The 20,592-nt window shown below is 46.0% G+C and overlaps 1 protein-coding gene across 1 annotated transcript in view; it reads left to right on the forward strand.

Annotated features, from left to right (window-relative positions):
* The window catches only part of LOC103264250 (rho guanine nucleotide exchange factor 11-like), a gene marked incomplete at its 3' end in the record, with an annotated part of 105,716 nt that extends 85,666 nt beyond the window's left edge, over positions 1-20,050 (forward strand). The window contains exons 13-25 of the mRNA XM_021714366.1: positions 586-723; positions 4,894-4,968; positions 5,189-5,290; positions 6,655-6,753; positions 7,948-7,990; positions 9,190-9,286; positions 9,445-9,567; positions 12,046-12,069; positions 13,224-13,368; positions 13,975-14,074; positions 14,822-14,851; positions 17,969-18,095; positions 20,028-20,050. Of these exons, the coding sequence (XP_021570041.1) occupies positions 586-723; positions 4,894-4,968; positions 5,189-5,290; positions 6,655-6,753; positions 7,948-7,990; positions 9,190-9,286; positions 9,445-9,567; positions 12,046-12,069; positions 13,224-13,368; positions 13,975-14,074; positions 14,822-14,851; positions 17,969-18,095; positions 20,028-20,050 (1,126 nt within the window). The remainder of the gene's footprint in view (positions 1-585; positions 724-4,893; positions 4,969-5,188; positions 5,291-6,654; positions 6,754-7,947; positions 7,991-9,189; positions 9,287-9,444; positions 9,568-12,045; positions 12,070-13,223; positions 13,369-13,974; positions 14,075-14,821; positions 14,852-17,968; positions 18,096-20,027) is intronic.
* Positions 20,051-20,592: the final 542 nt, after the last annotated feature.

Here is a 20,592-nt window from a genome sequence, read left to right on the forward strand (position 1 = left end):
TCAATAATATATATATATATATATATATATATACATATATATATATATATATATATATGTTGGGTGGTTGCAAACATGTTAACCTAATTTTTGATAATATAATTGGAATTTTATTTCCTTATCACTCTTGTCTGTGGGAAGATGATGAAATACATGTGACAGGATTAGTATGGAGGAAAGTTACCAAGAAAGTAGAGCTGGAGGGAGACCCTGCAGAATCCACAGTTGATGTTGTCAGGGAAACAGCATGGTGGGGAGGAAGTATGTGTGCCATGGGTGCAGTGTGCCTGGATTGAATCCAAGGAATACCTCGTGACTAGCTCTTTGACCTTCAGCGAGTCTCACACTCTCCTGAAGTCTTAGTTTCTTCCTGTAAAAGTTGGAGGAATACTTGTATCTACTTAAAGGGCTGTTGTGGAAATTAAATGAAATAATATGTAATTAAGGACTGAGTAGAATGCCAGGCACAGAGCAGATACTCAATTTCTTTTAGGTGATGTTGTAAGTATGATTATCACTACCAAGTGAGCCGTGCCTAAGAGTACTGGATGAGGTTCCTTCTCACAGAGTTCTCTGTTCCTCTAGTCATTGATGAATCGGAACTCCGTACTGTCAGATCCTGGACTAGACAGTCCTCGAACGTCCCCCGTGATCATGACCAGGGTGGCTCAGCACCATAGGCGGCAGGGCTCGGATGCCCCAGTCCCCCCAACCAGCGACCAGGTGAGCGAACAGGTGTTGCCAGTACATGGTCTTGGATAATCAGACTAAATTCCTGCTTCAGGAATCCTCACTTTGAGGTGGTCACTGTCTTAAGAATCCAAACAGTAGAGAAGAACTTGGTATAAATAGAAATAGGAAAGTCAGGCTGTCAATTTCTATGTGAAGAGTCAGTGAGTGCGTCTGGGGAAGTGATAACTGAGAGCGGATAGCGGTCTTTCTTGTAATTTCTGCATGGAATAGGAAATAGGTTTATTCAGTGTCCCTCCAGAATACTGATTTTCAGTTTTCCTTAGCAAAATCCTTTTCTGAAACAAAAATTTACTATTTGGATCCCTAATATAGGAAAAAGAAAAAACTCAGCTCCCCTGGGGTCTTTTCTGATCAGGCTCCCATTTCTCTCATGGGTACTTCCATGGTAGCCTAAGGCTCTGCAAAACCTGATTTGAAAGCCCCTGCTTTCAAGGGTAAGAGCTAACTCCAGGAGGGGTTTCAGGGAGACTGGATCTGGCACATACAAAAAGCTCATGCAGAAAGCTGCCTGGCAGTGGAATGGGCTGACTTAGGAACTTTCCTGTAGTTCACCTGTTAGAGAAACTGGGAAGAGATCACCTTGTTTTGTAAAACAATATTTCTTAAAATTCAGTCCTTACCACCATAACGGCTTTTTCTGTATCCACATTCCACCTGTATAATGTTACTTAATATTTTTCTTTAGGCTAACTCACTTTTTTTTTTTGAGTTGGAGTCTCACTCTGTCGCCCAGACTGGAGTACAGTGGCATGCTCCCGGCCACCGCAGCCTCGACCTGCTGGGTTCCAGCAATCCTTCCACCTCAGCCTTCCAAGTAGCTGGAACTACAGGCGTGCGCTACCATGCCCGGCTAATTTTTTACTTATTGTAGAGATGAGGTCTCACCAAGTTGCCCAGGCAGGTCTTCAGAAGATGGGGTCTCTAAAGGAATTTTGGATAGGAAGAGAGAGATGGTATCAGGAAGAAAGCAGAGCAAATGATAATTCTAATGTTTAGCCAAATATGAACCACTAAAATAAGTTGGTTAATCAGCAGTTTAGTTAAATCTAGCTCCTAGTGGTCCATGGAATCTAGATCTACTTTTCATCTTCTCCTTCTCCCTCTGAACAAAAGTGGCCCTTATTTTCTCCCACAACGAATCTATTAGGCAGGTATCTTGAAGAAGTATGTGGATTTGAGGTCGCCCCTCTGGTCCCTCTTCACAAAGGCTTTTGACACAGAGGGATTCCCTCCCAAGTTCAGTGAGTAAACCCCGGACAGTGGTGTTCTAATGTCCTGCCTGCCCTCCTTCCTGTCTCTGCCTCCCCCAACCCTTACCTGGTTCTTCCAGACACACATACATCTATCTGGCTGAGTTCCCTTTGGTGATAGTGTGATTTTAGTAAATTTGTCCTCTTTGGAGTTTAGGATTCCAGGCAGCATCTTTTTTCTATGACAGCATTTCTCCTTCTGTTATTTGTTTACAGATCTAATTTCCCTGCTAGAGCTAGGTTAACACATCTTTGTATGTTTTATCACTGTATGTGTCTGGCATATGATAGGTACTTAATAATGTTTAGTGAATGAATAAATGAATGACTTAGTACTTTGGAATGGGACTACTCAAAATTGTCTTCCAAGCATTATCCAGGACACAGAGTTTCCTGAAATTCTCAAAACTGAGGTTTCACAGTATGATCTATAGACAGAGGACTGTGGTCTCAAGTGAATCCTATTTTTCTTAAATCTAGCGTTATGTAATCATCAAAAGAAAATTCTAATAAAGAGTCACTATGCAAAGGAAGAATACATGGAGTGCTCATCAGATAGCATTTAGTTTTACTTGGAGGGGAAAGGTGAAGAAATGACTCTAATGTACACTAAAATGCCTCATGTACCAGCTGCAGTGCTAGATCCTTTACAACAAAATCTCACTTAATTCTCATAGTCAGGAAAGGAGGAAGCTGTTAGAATCTTCATGTGATGAATGAGAAGACTGGGACAAAAAAGGCTAGGGAACTGTTCGAGAGCTCTGCAGGTTCCTGGCAGGGTCAGACTAGTGCTTAGTTCTCCTGGCCCCAGCACAGGGCTCCTTCCTCCTCAGCGGTGCTTTCTTTGCCCACTCCCACAGCCTTCCTTTTCAGAACCAGAGGACCAAGTTCAGGTCGCCAAGGGGTTCAGAGCACATCTTCTGTTTCTGGGGAAGTTTTCCTTCAGATGGTTCCTAGGAGCAGGGGTGGAGTAGGTGGTCCTGGAGACCTTGTTTTCCTCTTCTGAATTTGTTCATTGTTTGGGAACTATTTAAGTTGCTAGTTTTGAATGTTAAGAGCAAATACAGTTTGATTCCTGTTTCTTAATATATATTAATAAGAGCATAGAGAGAAAACCTGTCCTTTCCACAAAGCTGTCAGCAGCAGGGAGATGGAAGCATTTATCTTTCTGTTACATAATTTTATAGTGTTTGATTTTTTAATAGTCATATTCTGCTTTTGTAATCAGAAAGCATGTGTATTTGTAAAGTCTTTAAAAAATCCTTCCCCCAAACAAGCAAAATCCTAGTGCTTTTTAGTTTTTATCAGAGAGCCAAGTAGAGCCAGAAGTACTTGTCCACACCTCCTAGAGATCCTGAACCTCAAGCAGTTTAGAGACTTAGGTGCTATGGGAGAGGAGGGTACCCTGGATGTATCTGAGAAATACAGACACAGTACTCCAGACCTGACTCTGCAACTTTGAGCACGCCACTCAGTCTCTCTGGGCCTCCCTTTTTTCAATTATAAATGAGCATTAGATTCTAATCTCCAAGATACCCTCCAGGTCTCTGGTTCTGTGACTCAGTCTTTCTGGGCATAGAGCCTATAGATATATCCAGGAGAAGGGAAACCGAGTGAGGAGCATCAAAGAGGAACTGTCAGGAAACCCCCCTAAAAAGTAGGCTAGGAGGGTATCTTAGGCCCAGATGAAAGTAAGCATGAGTAAGCGGGGTGGGTTCCAGAAGCAGTCCTTGATGGGGAATCACTGGAAATGAAGAAGATTAAATTGAGTGAAAAATAAAGTTGATAGAAAAACTTTGAAAACTCAAGGGACTGCCGGGTTCGGTGGCTCAGCCTGTAATCCCACGCTTTGGGAGGCTGAGGTGAGTGAATTGCCTGAGCCCGTGAATTCGAGACCCGCCCAGGCAACTTGGCAAGACCTCATCTCTACAATAAATCAAAAAATCAGCCGGGCGTGGTAGCGCGTGCCTGTAATTCTGGCTACTCGGAAGGCTGAGGCGGAAGGATCGCCCGAGCCCAGCAGGTTGAGGCTACAGTGGCCACTACACTCCAGTCTGGGCGACAGAGTGAGACTCCGTCTCAAAAAAAAAAAAAAAAAAAAATGAAAACTCAAGGGACAAAGGTTCTTTTAGGAGAGAAATTTGTCCAGTGAGCTACTGAAACATTTATATAATATTAAGTCTTTCTCATCATGCCTAATCAATGACATATCAGTTAGGATTAGATTTTTGTTAAAATTGGCATAAGGGGGAAAGAAAGAAAAACCAGACTGAGACATTTGGATTTTTGACTGATAATGGGGACCTACTATAGATTCTTGAGCAGGCAAAGAATAAGACAAATGGCATTAGAGAAAAATCAGCTCTATCCCCTGTAGTTCAGGGAGGCAGAGATTAACTCCTAGGCTCTCCCATGGTTATTATCCGCCAGTGCTTACTAAGCACACAGTACCTGTTCAGTAGCATGGTAGACACTTGATTTGGAGGGTATATGGTTGGGGGTAGGGGAGCTGTTTTTGTTGAAAATAGCAAAGCCCCCCAACCTAACAATCCAGCAGAGGCTGTAGGTTCTTATTTTGTTGACTGACAGTTCCTCCCCAAATCTTTTGCAAACAGGCAAAGGGCATTTTCTCTTAATTCCCATCTTCATATGCCACGTGACCAGACTGCTCTGAGTTTGCTCTGCCCCACCCAGAAGCAGTTGACTTCCTGCAAGTGGAAATCATTTCATCTGTGCCCTGAGATTTGGGGGTACAGTGAGATGCCAACATTTATGAGACCTGGGTGGCTTGCTTTGAGAGTCTTTCTATGACTAAACATACTTCACTGAGTGGGCTGAATCCCCTGTCCTCTACAACCTCTCATCTCTGCTACTTGACTCTCTCCCTCAGGGCGCAGATCAAAGCTCAAAGCCTTTAATTATTGGCCCAGAGGAAGATTATGACCCTGGTTATTTCAACAACGAGGTAACAGTTTCCTGGTTTTCTCTTTCCCTCATTCTCTGTCATGCAAGCAGCTCTTGACTAGAAGCAGCTTGACTAACACCTGCTGTGAAGGGAACTTGGGGAAGGGAGCCTCAACTTATAAACCTGGCAGATGGGTCACATGGGAGCTGAGCTGGGGCAGGCTCTGCTGCTGTGCCCTGCCTCCATGCCTCCCAGCCACGCTCACCCTTCTGCCTTCCAGAGTGACATCATATTCCAGGATCTGGAGAAACTGAAGTCGCGTCCCGCTCACCTGGGGGTTTTTCTACGTTACATCTTCTCTCAGGCAGACCCCAGTCCACTGGTAAGTCAGAAGCATCAGTCTTGATTGAATGCTTGCTGATGCTTGACAAAAAGTCTCTTGACTCTGTTCCTATTGTCCAACTGTTACAAGTTAGATCCATGAGCACAGTTGGGCATTTTAGAGACAGACAGAATAGGAAAGAATGTGAAACCTAGGCGACAGGAATTCACTGTGTATGACACAGCTAACTACGTCAGTAGCCTTGGGAGGAGTGAAGAGAGCTATGTCAGGAAAACTGACATGCTTGATCAGTTCAGGAGAAGATACTCCCTCTAGAGTTTTTCTTCCTTTTTTTTTTTTTTTTTTTTTTGAGTTGGAGTCTCACTCTGTCTCCCAGACTGGAGTGCAGTGGCTGCTCCCGGCCACCGCAACCTCGACCTGCTGGGCTCCGGCGATCCTTCCGCCTCAGCCTTCCAAGTAGCTGAAACTACAGGCATGTGCTACCACACCCGGCTAACTTTTTGATTTATTGTCGAGTTGAGGTCTCTCGCCAGGTTGCCCAGGCGGGTCTCGAACCTGCAGGCTCAGGCAATCCACTCACCTCAGCCTCCCAAAGCGCGGGATTACAGGCTGAGCCACCGAGCCTGGCCTCTCTAGAGTTTTTCAAATGAGGATAGATACAGACTGGAGAGTTGAGAGTGGCCCTATAAGAAAATGTGGCAGAGGGCAAGGTTGTCAGGGGTTTGACGGGGATGGTAGGAAGTCATGTGAGAAGATGGAACCCAGGGGTGTCTGGGGACAGTGCTCAGGGCCTGCAGCCTCACCAGTATCTTATTCCTCTCCAGGAAAGGGTGTGGGGGAAAGGGATTGATGTGTTCTTCTCAGAGTAAGCTTCTGCCAAGACATGGACTGCTGCTGTTTTGTGTTTCTTAGAAGCCAGAGTGAACATCCATTTGCTTGACAAGTATTAATTGAATACCTGTGTGTAAGTCCCAAGTGCTGGTGTCTTAGAAGCATTCTTGAACGAAGACAGGGCACATTGCAGAGAGAAATAAAACATGAATCCTTAGGAAACAATATATAAATAAGTACAAGACACAAGTAAAATATCAGTGTGGAGAGGATACAGAGTTGAAAAGTAGCTCTTAGGATGTGTGCCTGGGGAAGGGGTGGGATTGTTTTACAACAGGTTTCTGAGACGTTCTAACCTTGGATTTCTCAACCTCAGCACTAAAGATATTTTGAACTGGAAAATTCTTTGTTGTGATAGAGTGTCCTGTGCATTGGAACTTTTAGCTGTAGCATTCTACTCACCCAGTAGTTGTGGCAACTAAAAATGTCTTCAGGTATTGCCACATGTCCCCTAGGAGGTAAAGTTACCTCTGGAGAACCACTGCCCTACCCTAGTTTATCTCTTCTCCTAGTTGTTTTACCTGTGTGCAGAAGTTCATCAACAGACAAACCCCAAGGATTCCCGAAGCTTGGGAAAAGACATCTGGAATATTTTCCTGGAGAAAAATGCGGTAAGGCAAGCATAGATTGGATTACAACTTTATTATACGCTTTGAACCACTCAGAGGCAGAGGAAGGTTAAACAAAACATTCGGGCCATGTGGAGACGGGTTCTTAAAGAGACATCTAGGCTGAGATATTAGGATTCCTAGATTCTGTTCCTAACACTACTCTCAAAAGATTGATCTCTCTATACCTTTTCTGTTTCACATGTAGAATACATGTTGCCTGTCTCCAGAATGTTGGAGGAAGGAAGAGATTGTACCAAATTCTAGTTTTTCTCCCTTGAGTCAGTGCCCTGCTTTCCAACCCTCCCTGTTTTGCCCATCCCTGGGATGAAGAAAAAGAGACCCAGAGATACCAAATGATCTAGATCAGTGAGACAAGATAACCCTGTTTCTGAAACTTAGTCTGACTTGCCATTTCTGTCCAAAGGCAGAAGTCAGAATTGGGAGACCCCATCGTCTCTGGGATCGATAGCACACTGCAGCTGGGCATAGTTCCGAGGCTGTATAGGGATCCTGCCAGCAAGAGCTCTTGTGCCTGCAGAGGGCAGTTCCATCCCAGACTTTCTAATCTGATCACTAAACTAATTCCAAGATGACTTGATTCTTCTGGCATTTGCTGCTAGCACTAATAAGATTGGGAAAAATTGATTTTTCCCTAGAGTTTTATATTCACCCACTTAAGTGGGTCTTGAGTTATGGGGGTTAGAGCTGCCAGTTGCTCTCTGTTGGTTGCTGTGGAACTATCCCAGTATCCAGATGTCAAGGACTCGTAAAACAAAAGCCAGACACTGTGGTATCTGTAAGACTAGGTGACATAAGGCCAGTTCTCCCTGGGAACGAGGGGAGGGGAAGTCTGCTGAATAGCCTAATAAAGTTTTTCCTTGCTGCTAAATTGGCACCAGTCTACTTTTTAGAACAATGTACCCATTCCATATACCCTGATATCCTTGAAATAAAAGTAGAAAAGCCATGTGTGCCACCCTCAGAGTACAGTCCCAGCTCACTCTGTAGCCTCAGATTTTGTTTCCCAAAAACCATACCCTAGAATTCCAGAGTACAGTTGGAGAGAGGTGAGAGGATGGTGAGTAGTTATAGGCCAGGAAGGCAAGAAGCTGGTGTTGCCGCACCCTACTCTCCCTGTACTCTGTCCTTCTCCTGAGTATGTGGACCTCATCACTCCTGACTTCTGTTTTTTAGCCTCTGAGAGTGAAGATCCCTGAGATGTTACAGGCTGAAATTGGTAAGTTGGCTAAGTTGGTCTCTAGTTGATGCTGTTCTTGTCCGGAGCTCTCAGGAGGCTCCAGAGGTCAGAGTGGCAACCAGCCTCTAATAGGGGAAAAGAGCCTCGTGGCGGTTCCTCCAGGAAACTCACGTAGCTTATGGCCAATGCCTGTGGATACTGGTCACAGGGGGACACTGGGCTTGGAGTTAGGAGGTCTGGGCTCGTTTCTGCCAACCTTTCACATGACCTCTCTGGGCCTCAGTTTTCTCATCTGTACAAGGAAGACATTGGACTCGATCAGGGATTCCTAAGCCAAGTTGGTCATCAGAATCCCCTGGGGAACTCAGAAAGTACAGACAGACACTGGGGCATCACTCCATCCCACCTGCAGAGTTGGACCCTCCAAAGTGTTTTTTGAGGTTTTGCTTTTATAAGATCCTGAACTAAATATGGATCTTTATAAAGACCTTTGTGAAGTCCTTAACTAATATATGGCTGGTATAGAGTGAGGACCCAGTGGACTAGATAGATGGCAGCCTGGCTCCCATCTCACTCTAATCTTGAGTGGAAGAATTCAGGGGAAGCAGCCTTGAGTGATGTCAGCCTGAGACACTAATCACAGGCAGCTTTTTAGAGGATAGAAGTTTGAAGTTACATTTGGAAAGAGTCGATTTACAGGCATGTGTGGTGGAGAGGAGACTTTGTGGGCACAGGCAAGTGATAGGGTAAACAGAACCTGCGCAGTTAGGGCCTTGGCCTAACCTGGGTAGAGCTAGATGCAGGCACAGGAGGAGAAGCATCTTTCCACGTCTGCTGGGGAGTTCAGGTTTCATGGCGTGTGAAGCACTTGCCTTTTTTAGCCTTGAGTTGACTCTGGGGCGGTGGAGGGGAGTGGGCCTCTCAAAGGTCTGCACTTTGATGGCTGAGTGCAGCACTTGGACACTCTCGATGAGAGGGGCTTTCATCTTTCTTTTAATGAAGCATAGCACATCCAGCAAATGTTTTTGTCCTTGCCTTGGGCCTTGGACACAGGATTCCAGTCCTGAATTCAGGAATGACCTGGGAGAGCCAGGCCTCCACTTCCTTTAGGCTAATGGGGGGCAGAAAGCCAGCCTCTCCTCCAGGGTCACAGGGAGCTGAAGTACCTCAAGATGCCCAGAAGTGACCTCCTGCCCTACCACACCCCACTCATTCTGCCTACTCGGCTCCCACTACAGACTCGCGCCTGCGGAACAGTGAGGACGCCCGCAGCGTACTCTGTGAAGCTCAGGAGGCAGCCATGCCAGAGATCCAGGAGCAGATCCACGACTACAGGTCTGCTGTCCTGTCTTTTCTTGCACCTCTGCCTCTTGACCCTTTCTCATTCCCTCTGTGGTGTGCATGTGTCGTGTGTGTGTCTGTTTGCCTCTTTCTGCATATCTGCCTACTGAGCGCTGTGTGTACATTTCTTTCTCTGTGCTTCTCCGGCTTAGATCAAAGCGCACCCTAGGGCTAGGCAGCCTGTATGGTGAAAATGACCTGCTGGACCTGGATGGGGACCCTCTCCGAGAGCGCCACGTGGCTGAGAAGCAGCTAGCTGCCCTTGGAGACATCTTGTGAGTCTTCAGTTCTCTCCCACCTCCTGACCATGCCAAACAGGAGGACATGTTCCATGGGTATTTTCCACCCTCTCCTCCTCATGCACTTATGGCCTGCCTCTCTGTCCCCTGAAAGACAGGGAGAGGCATGCCCTCCTACTGCTTTTCTCAGGCCAAGGGCTGTAGGTGTTGAAGGAAGTTGTGCACAGCCTGGAGCTCCTGACAGTCACTTGGTGGTGATGACAGATCACGGGCCCCCGGGACATGGCGAGCTTTCTGCTTCCCCTTCTCGCCCTCTTCCTGACCTTCCTCCTTTCCTGCCTCTAAGATCCCCTCTGACACTGAGAATGAGCGCCCAGTGGATGACGCTCCCTCAGGAGGCAGCTGGAACTGGCTTAGGGGAAATGGGACTGTCTTGTACTAATCACATCAGAAAGCCATCCTAGCTCAGCTTACTGAGGAGCTCTGGAGACAGTCGCTTCTCTTATACTAGTCCCATTTTCTAAAACATCACAGGCACCTATGATACAAGTCCCAATATCATAGACTTTATGGGGACATTTCCAGGCTTAGAAACAGTTGTTTCCCTCAGTACTGCTTTTCACTAAGGAGTTATGTGACCACAGTTAAGCCATTTCATACAGGAGTTGGCCTAGGTGATCGTGATGGACTCTGCTAACACTGACATTTCCACTCAGCACATGCTTATGGAGCTCCTCCTGTGTGCCTGTGCTGTTCTGCAGCCAGCACTCTGGGCATGCGTCAGTGAACAAAGCTCCTTCCCTTGTGGAGCTACGTTGTATGGGAAGAGAATGCGGTATATAATAAATAATTAAATTATATAGTAGGTTAGAAATTGTAAGTGCTCGAGGAGAAAATAGACCTAGGTGAGGAGGATCGGGAGTATCCGAGCCAGTGGGTTGCAGTTTTAAATAGGGCTGTCAGGGCAAGGCATGTGGAAAAGTAACATTGGACCAATTGAAGAAAGCAGGGAGTTATCCTTGAAGACATCTCTGGGAAGTGCATTCCAGGCAGAGGGAACAGTTAAGGCAAAGTAGAAATGCGCTTGACATATTTGAAGAACAATGAGGGACCAGTGTTGCAAGAGCAGAGTGGAAAAGTAAGTGATAAAGTCAGAGCAGTAACAGGAAGGACAGCCATACAGAACCTGTGGCCTCCTGTAAGGACTGTGGTCTTTCACTCCCAGTGGGTGGGAGCCATGGGAGCTGTGTAACACTAGACTGTGAGAGGAGGAACGTTCCAAACAGGAAGCTCAGCTAGTAGGCTGTGGGAACCCTTGTAAAAGATGGTGGGGCTTATAGACCAGAGCAGTAGCAATGGGGGTTATGGAAAGAGGTCAGTGCTAGTTGTATTTCGACAGTAAAGCCAAGAGGGGGATTTCCTAAAATTGAGCATGGGGTATGAAAAAGGGAAAAGTCAAGGAAGACGCCAAGGTTTTTTGTTTGTTTGTTTGTTTTTGTTTTACCTACGCTACTAGGACAAAGGTAGGGCTAATTGCATGGGGAGCAGTTTGTGGTAGAAAATCACAGGCTCCATTTTGGACATGTTACTTTGAGATTACTTTCAGAAATCAAACTGGAAATTAGATATAGTAGGCAGCTGCATATATGCATCTGGTATTTGATAAGAGATTGGGGCTCCAGATGAGACTAGACAGGATCACACAGAGTGTGCATGTGCTTTGGAGACCTAACCCTCTGGCCTTCAGCCTAGCCCTGAGTCTCTCTGAGCCATGGTTTTTCAAGTGGTCAAATGATCTTAATTACCCCGGCCACTCCAGAGATAGAAGCAGGATCCTGCTAAACCTATTTTAAGATCATAGGCACCAGAATTATATGAGATTATTACTGACAGCTTAGGCACCCCACTTGTAAGTGTTTTTATTTAAAGCGCTGAAATTTTGGTTTCATAAAGTGGTGGGTATATAATATCTTCCTATGAGTTATTTTGATAATTAGATGGGCTAATACATATAAATAGCTTAGAATAATGCCTGGCCCAGAATAAACATTTAAATATTAGCTGCTGTTACCATTTACCTCTTTTAAATAAGTAGGTTCTTTGGATCCTGTCTCACGGTATTATCTTAGCCTTCTCACTTCTTTCTCCTGTCTCAGTGTCAGTCTTTCTAATTGTGTCCTAGGTAGATACAAAAAGGAGCCTCTTCCTCCATAATAACATCAGTTGCCAAAACACATTGCAAGCAAAAGACTGAATTTGCCCATTCCCCTTTTAGCTAGAAAGACATCATCATCATCCTTGCTCTTTGCTAATTGATTGCCTCTGAGGAATAAGAACACTCACCTCCTGAGCCCTAGCTGGCTTCAGAGCTGTGACCAAAAGCCCAAGTCAGACCTTTTATCACATTCCTCCTCATCTCCCCATCAATCCTCCCTTCCTCTTAGAATATACCCTCTTCCTAGCCTCTGACCAGATGACGAGCAGCCTGATGCATCTGTTCTTTTTTTGTTCCAGGTCCAAATATGAGGAAGACAGGAGGTGAGTGAATCTGTGGTGTGCATATCCCTTTCAAGGTGAGAAGGATTGGGGTTAAGCTACTATGCTTTCCATTTCTGCCAATCACAGTGGAGTCCCTAGCATTGTAGGGCCGTGGTTTGTGCCCGTTTAGTTCCTAGATGTCTATGTGCCCATAGCACACAAGTGGCATGACACTCAGGGATCACTGTGTGGGACGTGGTTCTGCTCAGCGGGAAGACACCAAGCTGCCATCACACCTAACGCTCCCTGACCTGGCTCCCCTTCTCCACCCTTCCCACTTATTTCCCTTACACCACTGCAAATAGTGACGGTGATAGAGTCGGCCTGCGTTGGTGGCATCTGCAGAGGGGAGCTGGGGTGCAGCATACTTCCTCTCTTGGCAATTAACAGGATTTTTTTTTTCAGCCTGTATGCTTATCTCATTGTTTCTCATCAGCCAAGGTTAAAATGAGTCTGCCCTGAGCACACACACTTAAGAAGGAGGTGGGGTTAGAAGTCTGTTTAAGAGGAGAATAAAGCCAGGGCTGAAGCTTTGCAGTATTGAATCCACAAAGTGGGTAATCCATCTGCTGAACTGTGGGCCAAATGCATTTGTAAACACAGAGCTCTGGACAGTTTCATTTGTGGCAGTTGAAAGCAACTCGACAACTCTTTCTACCTCTTTTTCTCTTTGAACTTGGAGGTAGAGAGTGGTGAAGGCAGTATAGTATACCTTGGCAGAGTCTGGGTGACATTTCTTCCTTCTCCTGGTTCCCCACCCCCACACATATGTCTGGGGATATTCACTGCAGACCTCAGTCCATCCTCCAGGTCTGCCCATGGCTTGACCAACTGGGGAATTATTTGCACACATCTTAGGGAATTGGCCTATCCTTCCCCAGACCGTCATCCGCTCATGGGTAGCATTCTGCTTAGAGAAAGAATAAGATTTCTCTTGGGGGTTGTGCCAGTCAAGACTTTGAGTCAGTTTCTGCCTGCTGCCCCATCTGATTATTCCATACTTCCCTCTGCACACTTTGACCCATAACTGCCCCTTCCCCACTCCACTGGGTGGTAGAGAGGAGAGTGTTTGGAGCAAGGTTTTGGCCCTCCCACCTGCTGGCAGGGTAGATAACTTGAGCTTTCTGATTTGTGACACTTTTCCTTGTTGCCAGTGCTCCCATGGACTTTGCTCTCAATACCTACATGAACCACGCTGGGATTCGTCTCAGAGAGATACGACCTTCCAACACAGCTGAAAAGGCCCAATCTGCTCCAGACAAGGACAAGTGGCTGCCCTTCTTCCCTAAGACCAAGAAGGTGACAGAACTACCCTAGAAAATGCCTTCTCCTGGCTGGGCACCGTGGCTCACGCCTATAATCCCAGCACTTTGGGAGGCAGAGGCGAGAAGATTGCCTGAGCCCACGGGTTCAAGACCAGCTTGGACAATTTGGCGAGACCTCATCTCTGCAATAAATCAAAAAAATTAGCCAGGTGTGGTGGCACACACCTGTGGTTCCAACTACTTGGATGGCTGAGGCGGAAGGATCACCTGAACCCAGCAGGTCGAGGCTGCGGTGGCTGTGAGCATGCCACTGCTCTCCAGCTTGGGCAACAGAGTGATACTCCAACTCGAAAAGAAAATGCCTTCTGGTGTAGTTCTCTGTGCTGGGGTAGATAAGGAAAGCCGTTATGTGCTGTCTAGCTCCATCCCTCCCCCTTTGGATGTGAAGTAGTGAGACTCCCCACACTAGAGCAGCTCTCTTCTCCAAGCCTGCCTGAGGTGAACGTCCTCATTAGGGCACAAGCATGAGCCAACTGTCCAGTTATTTGCTGATGGCCTGTCTTGGGGGCAGTGGCTGGGTTGATTGTCAACCATATCTGCATCTTAGGACCTCCTCCAACCCCAGTGTCTCCTGTCTCAGCAGAGCAGCAATTCCAAGAAAGAAAAGGATGCCTTGGAGGACAAGAAGCGAAACCCCATCCTCAAATACATTGGAAAGCCCAAAAGCTCTTCTCAGAGCAGTGAGTATTTGGGGAGTGTTCCTTAGGCAGGGACCTCAGTCCCTTCACATGCCAGTGTGTTTGCAGGAGGGCCTTCCATGTTTCAGGGAGCCACAGGCCCAACTCTAAGATTGCAGCTACCTCTCAGTATGGCCACTTTCTCCTCTGGCAAGAATGTTTCAGAGCTGAGAAGCTATGCCAGTCCCTGGATCTTAGTCCAGGAACTCAGAGCCAGTTGTAGCTACTGAACAGCCAGGTGGAGTGATGTTTCCCCTTGGCAGACATTGCCCTGTGGATGGCAAATGCCCCCGCCACCTTCATCCATGGGATTCACCTGCACTCCTATGGTCTTGTGTGTTGGGAGCAATTATAGGCCTTTGAGAAAAGGGGTTTGAGTCACTATTAAGTAGAGCTAGACAGTGGGGGGCAAGTTTGGGACCCAGAGATTTCCCAGATACCATCAGCAACCCAAAACTCAATTGCTGTCTTCCCAGCCATGTGACATTTGTCTGGAAATTGTCGCTGACCCCTCCCTGTCAGTTACTTAAGTCCCCAGTATTAGTGGGAACCTGTGAATGGCAGTGCATGGGCCAGCTGCCTTTTCTGAACGTGCTACACTGGGAGGGGGGAGGAAGGGACTCCAGGATCGGCCTTGATTTTTGCCACTGCGTTTTCATTTTCCAGCTTGATGTAATTTTTATTTGGACTTTTGAAACATTAATTTGACTTTTCATGGTTTACTTTTGTTTTTGTTTGTTTTTCTTTTAGCATTTCATATTCCCTTGTCCCCTGTGGAAGGTAAAAGGACCATTTTCTTTGGGTTTGTCTTTGCATTTCCATTTCCCAAATCTTGTCTTCTCTTCTCCTTCTTCATCTTCTCCTATTCTGTTCCTCTTTGCTCCTTTCCATCCTCTCTGCATTTCTCTTACACATTCCTCCTTATTGCTAAAGCCGCTCTGACATAAACCCCTATTGAGGGCGGGGAGGGGGCTCCCAACCTCATACTAGGTGCAAGCCTTAACTAATAGGTTAATGTGTATCATGTTTATTTTTTAAACACATAGGTTCTAGAAGACATTAGGTCCTCTACAATATATTTAGAGTTATTTTTTTGTACAGTTAAGAGTCAAAAGAGACAGAGGTGCTAAGCAAAGTAGAAGACACGATTTTAAAAAAAACACCCAAAAGTCAGAGGCACTCCTGCTTCCACTTTACTGTAAGACACTTGGAATTTGAGGGCTTCCTTCATTTACACAGAACCCTGGATTTTTGGAACCTCATCTATGGAGATTAGGAACTGGAAGACTGGCCTCTGCCAGAACTACCAGAAAGAACTCTACCTGGGGAGAAGGCAATGACTTTATGCCCTTTTAAGCAATAAAAATAAAGAATTAGTGAAAAAGTTTATAAACAATGGGAGTGGGGAGAAATCGGTCTTGGAATCTAGCTCTTAGTTCTTTTTTCCCCCCCCGAAGACAGGGCCTCACTGTCATCCAGATTGGAGTACAGTGGCACAATCCTAGCTCGCTGCAGCCTTGACCTCCTGACCTCAGTTGGTTCCCCTGTCTCAGCCTCCAAGTAGCTAAGACTACAGACACATGTCACCAGGCCCACCTGATTTTTTAATTCTTTGTACAGATGAGGTCTCACTATGTTGCCCAAGCTGGTCTCAAAGTCCTGGGCTCAAGCAATCCTTTCACCTCTACCTCCCAAAGTGCTGGAATTATAGGTGCAAGCCACCGTGCCTGGCCCAACCCTTAGTTCTTAACACATACTTCTTATCTGCAGTGCCAAAGAAGGTGGGAGGCACCCACAGGCTTTGAGAGATTGAGCAGCACTGCCTGAACTGCTTGCTTTGTGTCAGTTTCAGGGCACATGGTGGAGTAACAGTTACTGATCCTAGGGGCAGGGTAAGGATATTGGTAGTATCCACTAGCTCTTTGAGTCATATCTTTTCACTGTGATTTATGATTTGGTTTGGAGTTCTAAGGTCTCCAGGACATCAGACAAATCTGTATCCACATCTAAAGACAAGATAACCACCAAAGCTTGAAAGCCTCAGTATGGAGAGATTTTGCCATTTAGGATCATCAGTTATTACCCCCTTTTGCTAGTGAAGGATCTGATCATTAGTAACATATAATTCTCTTTTTAGTTCCATTATCATTCAGAGACTGAAGGAAGAAGCACCAAGACTACTAATGAAACTTTGCTATTTTTAAAAATGTGTTTCCTTTTACCTATTTTTTTCCTGGTACTCTGGGTCATTTGGTTTTACCAGATCTCAGGTCTATCCCTGTTTCTTGCTCCAGCTAAGGTGCAACTATATTCAGAAGACAATTGGGCATTTTCCAAGTGGCCCCTGGGAGAGGGAAGAGTGGACTCGGCCCCATGGCTTTCAGTTATAGGTTGTTCCCAGGCTCCCACATTGTTACCAGCAAGGGCAGCTCAGGTCTGTGACTGCACAGCTGACCCTGGCATCTACACGGCCCCAAGACCCAGATGCATATTCAGGCTGTGACAGGCAGCTCTCCATATCTCCAAAACGAGAGTGATGGTAGTGGCCCTACCCCTAAAACATACATAGCACTTAAACAGTTTTATTTTTATTTTTTGAGTCAGGATATCTCTCTGTCACCCAGGCTAGAGTGCTTTGGCACAATCACGACTCAGCACAGCCTCTACCTTCTGGGCTCAAGCAATCTTTCTGCCTCAACCTCCTGAGTAGCTGGGACTACAGGCGTGTCACCACGCCTGGCTAATATATTTGTTTTTTGTAGAGACGAGGTCTCGCTATGTTGTCTAGGCTGATCTCAAGCTCCTGGACTCAAGCAATCCTCCCACCTTGGCCTCCCAAAGTGCTGGGATTACAGGTGTGAGCCACCCTTTTAAGCAGTTTTGGAAGAATATTACCCTGGCCACCTGCCTTAAGGATGTGGAGTTATAGACTTTGAAGAGAGCAGCTGAATTTCTCTGGCTTAGAATTTACCTTATGAAAGATTTTGAGAAAGAGAGTTTTATAACTTTGTATATATAAATATCAGAATCTCTGAAGTCATGGACAGAGTATGGTTAGTATGGTTAGGACCAGGACCCAGACCCTGGGGGTGTTTATGCTGCCTCCCCAGTTCCAATTCTCCTTCTCATTGGTCTCAGCAGAGCAGAATTTCTCGCTCATCCCTGCTCTAACATTGCTGGACTTGGGACTGAGCTCCTCTTCTCTCTTCCCTCCTGCTGAGAGTCATAGAACTGGGTCTCTAAGTGGCATCTCCTGTGCCTTTTTACTGTTTATTTGAACAGCTTTCTTTTGTCTTAGTTTTGAAAATGGGAATTTGAATGCCAGGGAGTGATGTCTCTCTTCTATTCCCCCTAGGTCACCTTTCATGGTACTAATGGGTCTAATTCTGGGATCAAGGAGGCCAGAGGAGGATAGAAAGAACAGGAAAGAGAGTCAGAGAAAAATAGAAAATAATGAACTCTCAAATTAATATAAATTTGAGAAATGCCTGATATAATTTGGCAACATGGCCAAATTACATGTAGATGTGTTTTTGGTCTTCCTGGCTATTTTATTAAACCTGTATGTGGCTCTTAGGAAAAACCTAGTCATAGTTTTCAGGCAGAAGTAGTACTGTAATAAAGAATGTGACAGCCAAAAGAAAGTTACATAGAAAATGTACTTCCAAAACTCTCTCACATAAGGAAAGAGCAGACCTAGAAAGGTAGAGTGGACTGCCCAGAGCCACACGGTGTATTCATAGGAGAGCTAGGCTAAAGCCGCATCTTCTGATCTTGGCTCCTGCTGTTCTCATCCGTGCTTGCTCATTGCTCTGTCTTCTAAGGTAGAGGGGAGTAGGATTTGAGAGGGCATCCCTGAAGAAGGCATAGCATCCTTCGTTTTCTTATTGTTTCTAGTCAAACCAGGCAATGTGAGGAACATCATCCAGCACTTCGAGAACAACCAGCAGTATGATGCCCCTGAACCTGGAACGCAGCGACTCTCGACAGGAAGCTTTCCTGAGGACCTGCTGGAGAGTGACAGGTAGGAGAGGCTGGATGGGGTTGCCAGCTGCCCAAGGAGAGGAGCGTGGGCTGAGGTTGGCACTGGGGCTTAATTCCAGCTCCTTTATCTCTCTTCACTAGACTATAGAACTTTCTCCTGCCCCTGATGTCTTCAGAAGATGCACTGTGCGGTGGGCATCATGCCAGTAATAGCAAGCAGAGCCCTGACTTTCTACCCAGGAGCCACATACTTTTAAAATTCCCTTTGGATTTACCCCAGCTACTCAGTATCCTCTATTCCAAGAGTGAGCTAGATTATACCATAAAGCAGCTAGTCAGGAAACCCTAAGTGACAAGAATAAAGAGGACTGCAGAGAAGACAAAGGAAGGTCCTGGGGGAAAGAAGACTTTGCCTACCTGTGTGTGAAGAAGAGAGCTAGAAATGAGGCTTTACTGGGTCCTTAAAAGACAAGCAGAGCCAGGCTCGGTAGCTCAGCCTGTAATCCCGTGCCTTTGGGAGGCTGAGGTGAGTGGATTGCCTGAGCCTGCGGGTTCGAGACCCGCCTGGGCAGCAAGACCTCATCTCTACAATAAATCAAAAAAATCAGCTGGGCATGGTAGCGCATGCCTATAATTCCGGCTACTTGGAAGGCTGAGGTGGAAGGATCGCTGGAGCCCAGCAGGTCGAGGCTGCGGTGACCGGAAGCGGCCACTGCACTCCAGTCTGGGCGACAGAGTGAGACTCCAACTCCAAAAAAAAAAAAACAAAAGACAAGCAGTAGAACTGTGGGCAAGTGTCCACCTCAGCAGAGAGGTGCAAAGCTGATTGGTTCAAAATGAGCTGCTCTCCCCTTTCCAAGAAGGAAAAGGGAGTGGCATCTCACACTCTCCATCTTTGGTCAGGTTCTTACTAGAATCCTTGTCTGGTATCAGACATACTCTCCTCTTACTTGCTCTTGACTTGGCATGAGAGCAATCAAGTCATGTCTAAAATTCTACAACCAGCACTTAAAGTCAAGATTGCCTATAGTCAGAAATATCTGTGCACGTTCTTCAAGTCACCCTCAAGGTATACCAGTGCAGTCTCACGTGTGGGGAAAAAAATGATTGTGTCTGCTCAAACCTGGGACCCATGGAGCTGGAGTACAGGCAGGCAAACCAGTATGTAGCAGTCTGGATGTTCAAGCCATTTTGCCTTTGAAATAACTAATTATTAAATTATAAGTCAAACTTTCCTGCTTGAAGACAAGGTTACTCCTTTCTGTTTATATGAAGCCTTTATAAGCTTAATACATATTAAAAGATTTTCCCATAGTGAGAATGAACAAATATTTAGGAGAAGGTACAGTTTAGATTTGTACTAGGGGGGTAAAGGTTGAACTCTAACATTAGTGGGTAAATTAACGACACAAATTATGTGCTTGCTATGGTAGGCATGATTTTATAGATATATTAAATACTTTAAGATTATGAGATATTATCAACATTTTAAGAATATATTTGAGACTATTCACACACTTGCATTCTTGGCATTGCTAGGTAACTTTGCCCTAAGACTTTCACTATGATCCTAAAGCTACTCTAAGCAGACACCTTTGGATTTGATGGTTATGAAATACTGACAATCATGAGAGATGCCTTATTAGCACAGTGGGTCAAAGATTGTTGCAGGTGCTCAACAGGTGTAAGGTGCCCCCCCCCTCTAGAAGACAGTACCCTCAAAATTTTTGACAAAGGTAGATTATGTGTCTCATTCCAGGTGGGAGCATTACTCACCCTTGGGTACTTGAGGAAGGGTGCTTAGCTCTGCCCCCAGTCACTCCCCTGAGTGAGGTTTGTTATGGTGCTAAAGTGACCCATTAAGGACACTGGTAAAAGTGCTCTGAGTTAGTTTGGGTTGGATCTATTCTGACGGATTTCTGGGGGTAAGACCAGTAGGGAATCCATTGGCAGTATGTTTCTCACCCTGCAGACAAGCCCTCAGGACACCAGGAGGTGAGTTCCATTTTGGATCATCTGGCAGTTCAGAGACATGATGAATGAACACCAAGACATTAGGCTCCTTCACTGCAGCAACCTGCTGTGTATTAAGAGCTCTCCAGACATTTCCAGGCCTCCTGCGGTCCTAGAAGCAGAGCAGGATATAGAGTAGATTAGTAATAATGTCAGCAAAGAACCAACCCAGCAGAGCCTCGGCAGGGAGATGGGGGGACCATCCTAGGGCAACGAGGGGTCAGAGATGCTAACTATCTCAGGGTGATGCATTGCAGTACTTGACACAGGGCAACACCCAGTTGTCCGCATCTCATCACGCCCCAGACACACTCAGTAGCCAAGTATGGCAGGCCGGGAGTGGGTCCTGCCTAACAGACCCCTAGAAGTTCCAAAGCCTGTCTGCTTCCAAGGGAGGAAATGGAATCTTAGGAAGGGTGCTGTTGAGATAACAATGGAAGAAATTCACATCAAAACTAGAGGAGAGCCGGGCGCAGTGGCTCAGCCTGTAATCCCGCGCCTTTGGGAGGCTGAGGTGAGTGGAT

The sequence above is a fragment of the Carlito syrichta genome, unplaced genomic scaffold (genome assembly GCF_000164805.1).
Source record: "Carlito syrichta isolate Samal-C Ts95f unplaced genomic scaffold, Tarsius_syrichta-2.0.1 Scaffold305636, whole genome shotgun sequence".
NCBI classification, from domain to species: domain Eukaryota; kingdom Metazoa; phylum Chordata; class Mammalia; order Primates; family Tarsiidae; genus Carlito; species Carlito syrichta.